General features: G+C 35.9%; 1 protein-coding gene across 1 annotated transcript; it reads left to right on the top strand.

Annotated features, from left to right (window-relative positions):
• Positions 1 to 1147: 1147 nt before the first annotated feature.
• Positions 1148 to 1864, top strand: LOC132612892 (uncharacterized). The gene has a single exon (XM_060326968.1). It carries the CDS (start codon positions 1148 to 1150, stop codon positions 1862 to 1864), a length of 717 nt encoding a protein of 238 aa, XP_060182951.1.
• The last annotated feature ends 3506 nt before the right edge of the window (positions 1865 to 5370 follow it).

Raw genomic sequence — 5370 nt, 5'->3', positions numbered from 1 at the left:
CCATTGTAGCGACAACGGTTACAATAAAAAGGAAAAAGTCAGGAGAATCTAAAATTACGATACACCTCAACAATGTTTTATTACATTTATTCTAGTTTTCGTCATTAGAAGTTTTAAGAACTTCAAACCAATTTTTCCTAGCACTAAAGTTCCACGCAGAAACGACTAGAATGAGAACGCCTCCACTACCACCAAAGGATGTGGTGCAGTGGATGGGGTTGCTCCTCCCTTAACTAGAGGTCCCAGGTTCAAGTCCTGGGTATGAAAAATCCTTGACAGGGGGCGCTTCCCCCCAAATAGGGCCCTACGTGGCGCGAATCCGAATATAATCGGGCTCCAATGCGGGTACCGGACACTAGATAGGAAACCCAAAACAAAAACAAAAAAAAAAAAGAACGCCTCCACTACAATATACGCAATAGGCAAATAGAAGAGACTCTTCTCATTACAAACTCCAGATTTAGGAGGCAGATTGCACGGAACAACAATTTATTACAAGTTCTGCTATGTATATGCTAATAAGTTTTGATATTCAAATCAAATGTCAATGCAGAATAAAAACTGGTTGGAACTAAAGCATAACCACAAAGAACGATTCAAAAGTAGTTTGGTAGACAAATATACTCGCAATTAATTAATGTTCACTTCAAACTAGAAACCAAACAAAATACCGATTCATCCTCTCATTTGATTTTCATACTTAAACCTCAACAAATGTTAACGGGATAACGTTCTCAACAAAACAGCTAGCATGTCTTATCTGCAAATGATCGGGGAATGTTGGAATTAATGCATTCACAAGAATACTATCCTTGACTTTTATATTTTCTAGGAGTTCTTTATTGTTTCAAGAATATCATTTAGTCTTTCAATATTATCTCTTAGTTTTTCAAGAAATCTTTTAAAAGTTTGTGATACATGTATCTAGTGAATTGTGATACATGTATCTAGTTATATTTGCAAGACTTTTGAATTGGTTTTTTGAGTAGTATAAATAGAGATGTAATTGATGATTATAATCATCTCAAGTGGCTTTAAGTAGCCTAATACAACTTGAGCATTCTCTAAGAAAAATATTCTTTCCTACAAATTGGTATCAAGAGCAGCTTTCGTTCTTAATCTGGGGTTAGGTGAAGAAGAAAAAATTATGGCATCTAAAACAAATGATGGTGCTGATTCTTCAGTTGTTCTTACTCCATTTTTTGATGGAAATGACTTTGAATACTGGAAGATACGAATGAGAACTTATGTGAAAGCTGAAGGTTTGTGGACTATTGTTGCAAATGGCTATGAAGAGCCAGAAGACGATGGTGAACTTTCAGTAGCAGAGATGAAAAATCTTGAGGCTAAGCGTCGTCAAGATGCAAAGGCTTTGAGCAAAATTCAAATGGGAGTCTCAAGAGCATTTTTTGCAAAAATTGCTACTTGTGAGAATGCAAAGCAAGCTTGGGAGTCTCTGGAAGCTGAGGTGTATGGTGATGAAAAGGTACGCACTATCAATCTTCAAACTCTTAGAAGAGAGTTTCAAAATTTGAAGATGATAGAATCTGAAAAAATCGATGAATGTTGCACAAGAGTCATGAATATTGTTAATGAAATGAGAAATCATGGTGATGAAATTTCTGACCAACAAGTTGTGGAAAAGATTCTAATTAGTGTCACAGAAAAGTATGAGTATATTGTTGCTATCGCTGAGAAGACGAAAGATCTTTCTAAGCTTTCCATCAAAGAGCTAGTTGGATCGTTCCGTGCACATGAGAAGCGAAGATTTTTTCGTGAGAATCAACCCAAAGAGACGGCTTTCCAGTCCAGAACCAATGAGAATTCTCAAAATTTCTCAAAGAATCAACAAAAAAAGAAGTAGGATCGTGATAGCTCTACTAAGAAGGTTGAAGAAAAAGGTGAGAAAAGTACTAGTCTTTTTTGTAAAATTTGCAAAAAGACTAATCATAATGCAGAAAAATGTTGGCACAAAGGCAAGCCCCAATGTAACTTTTGTAAAAAGTTTGGCCATATGAGAAGGACTGCAGGCACAAGCAACAGGACCAAGTAAATTTCTGTGAAGGAAAAGAGGAAGAAAAGGAAGAAAATCTTTTCTACGCTTCTCAATCTGATGCTTCAGCAAAAAGCAATGAATGGTATGTTGATAGCGGTTGTATCAATCATATGACTGGAGATGAAAAGGCTTTCCTCTCAATTAATCGCAGCATTACTTCTAAAGTGAGAATGGGGAATGGAGCCTTAGTTGATGCAAAAGGTAGAGGTACCACTTCGATCAACAGAAAAGGGAGCGGTAAGCAAATTCATGATGTCCTTTATGTTCCTGACTTGGAAGAAAATTTGCTTAGTGTTGGTCAGCTCATGGAAAATGGTTATTCTCTTGTGTTTAGAGATAATTGTTGTAGAATTTATGATAAAATTGAGCCAAATCAAGTCATTGTTGAAGTAAAGATGATAAAAAGAAACTTTCCTTTACAACTTCATTACAATGCGTTCAAAAATGAAGTTGTAGATGATTCATGGCTTTGGCACAAAAGGTTTTGTCACTTGAATTTTCATGGTTTGAAGCTTCTGAAGCAAAAAGACATGGTGCAAGGCCTTCCTGATATCCATACTGAGGTGGATCCATGTGAAAGTTGTATTATGGGAAAGCAACATAGAAAGTCTTTTCCAAAAGGGAAGTTTTGGAGAGCAAGTGTACTTTTGGAACTAATCCATACAGACATTTGTGGACCAATGAAGACTCCATCTCTGGGAAGCCAAAGGTACTTTCTAATTTTTATTGATGATTTTTCAAGAATGACTTGGGTTTATTTCTTGAAAAAAAAGTCAGAAACATTTGCTACATTCGAGATATTTAAAGCCTTTGTTGAGAAGCAAAAAGGCTGCAGCATCAAAACCATTCGCAGTGACAGAAGAGGTGAATACACAAGTCGAGAATTTGAAGAATATTACAAAAATGAAGGCATTGAGAAGCAACTTACAGCAGGGTACACTCCTCAACAAAATGGTGCATCTGAAAGGAGAAACAGAATCATTGTTGAAATGGCCAGAACGATGATGAATGAGAAAGGGCTGCCAAAATATTTTTGGGCAGAAGCAATACATACAGCAGTGTACATCCTCAATAGGTGCCCGACAAAGGCATTGAAGGATAAGACACCAGATGAAGCTTGGAGTGGAATGAAACCTTCTGTAAGTCATTTTAAAATTTTCGGGTGTATTTGTTATGCTCATATACCTGTTGAAAAAAGAACAAAATTGGATGAAAAGAGTCAAAAATGTATATTTCTTGGTTATAGTGATATGACAAAAGGCTATAGGCTTCTCGATGTCAAAACTAACAAACTTGTTGTTAGTAGAGATGTCATTTTTAATGAAAAAATAGCATGGAATTGGAAAGATAAAAAGGTGGAGAATACTTCTATCATTTCTTTAAATGTGACAAGTCAAGAAGAGGATGAGGAAGAGGAAAATGTCCCTCAAGGGGGAGAAATCTCAGATCCAGAAGATGAAGAACCACCTCCAAGAGGAACAAGAATGTTGAGTGACATCTATCAAAGATGCAACTTTGCCTGTATTGAGCCAGAAAATTATGAGAAGGCAATAAAGCATGATGTTTAGAAGACAGCCATGGTAGAAGAAATTCGGATGATTGAGAAAAATAATACTTGGGAGCTTGTGGATGTACCCAAAGAAATAGAAGTTGTAAGTCTAAAATGGATTTACAAAATCAAACTCAATCAAGAAGGAGAAATTCAAAAGCACAAATCAAGGTTGGTTGCTTGAGGTTTCACTCAAAATCCAGGTATTGATTTCTACGAAACTTTCTCTCTAGCTGCATGTCTTGAGACAATTAGAACCTTGATTGTTGTTGCTGCACAAAAGAAATGGAAGCTTTTTCAACTTGATGTTAAGTCTGCATTTCTAAATGGAAAACTTGATGAAGAAATTTATGTTGAGCAACCTCAAGGATTTTTTTGTTCAAGGGGGAGAAGAAAAGGTCAATGCAGAATAAAACAAAAAGGCTGTTTATGGGCTGAAGCAAGCGCCAAGAACTTGGTACAATGAAATTGATACATACTTTTTGAAAAATAATTTTCAGAGAAGTAAAAGCGAAGCCACTTTGTATGTGAAGCAAGAACATGGCAACATTGTCATTGTTTGCCTCTATGTGGATGATCTGATTTTTACAGGAAATGATCTGAAGATGATGCAGAAATTCAAGCAAGATATGATGCAAACCTATGAAATGAGTGATCTTAGGTTGCTACATTATTTCTTGGGCATTGAAGTTTCTCAAGTGAAAGAAGGAATTTTTATTTCTCAAAAGAAGTATACTAAAAGTATTCTTCAAAAATTTAAAATGATGGATTGCAGGTCTGTGGCCATACCATTAGCAGCAAATGAGAAATTCAGAAAAGATGATGGAGCAAAGAAAGCTAATAGCTCACTTTACAGGAGCTTGATTGGAAGCCTGCTATATCTTACTTCAACAAGACTTGACATTATGTTTGCTGCTAGTTTATTATCCAGATTCATGCAAGAACCAAGCCAAGTGCATTTTGGAGCTGCAATGCATGTTCTACGCTACTTGCAAGGAACAATGGATTATGGGATAATGTACAAATTTGATGGAGATTTGGACTTAATTGGCTATTCTGATAGTGACTGGGCTGGAAGTATAGATGATATAAAGAGTACTTCTGGTTATGCTTTCTTATTTGGTTCAAGCATTTGTTCTTGGTTGTCAAAAAAACAAAGTGTTGTTGCTCAATCCACTGCCAAAGCAGAATATGTCTCAGCAGCTAAGGCTACTTCTCAAGCTATTTGGCTTAGGAGAATTCTTGAAGATATTGGTGAAAAACAAAAAGAAGGGACTGTTTTGTGTTGCGATAACAAATCAGCGATTGCCATTGCCAAGAATCCGGTCAACCATGAAAGATCGAAGCATATTTCCATCAAGTACCATTTTATCCGAGAAGCACAAGAGAAAGGTGAAATTCAGTTGCATTATTGCCAGACAGGAGAACAACTTGCTGACATCTTCACCAAAGCACTTCCTAGAGAAAAGTTTTGCTATCTTCGAGAACGCATTGGAGTTGTCAAGCAAATGCATTAAGGGGGAGTGTTGGAATTAATGTATTCACAAGGATACTATCCTTGACTTTTATGTTTTCTAGGATTTCTTTATTGTTTCAAGAATATCATTTAGTCTTTCAATATTATCTCTTAGTTTTTCAAGAAATCTTTTAAAAGTTTGTGATATATGTATCTAGTGAATTGTGATACATGTATCTAGTTATTTGTGCAAGACTTTTGAATTGGTTTTTTGAGTAGTATAAATAGAGATGTAATTGATGATTATAA

The sequence above is a fragment of the Lycium barbarum genome, chromosome 10, assembly GCF_019175385.1.
Source record: "Lycium barbarum isolate Lr01 chromosome 10, ASM1917538v2, whole genome shotgun sequence".
NCBI classification, from domain to species: domain Eukaryota; kingdom Viridiplantae; phylum Streptophyta; class Magnoliopsida; order Solanales; family Solanaceae; genus Lycium; species Lycium barbarum.
Note: the sequence above shows the minus strand (reverse complement) of the source record. Positions and strands in the feature narration are given on the sequence as shown.

Coding starts and splice junctions, on each gene's coding strand:
- LOC132612892 (XM_060326968.1), top strand. CDS start 1,148: ATGGCATCTAAAACAAATGATGGTGCTGATTCTTCAGTTGTTCTTACT.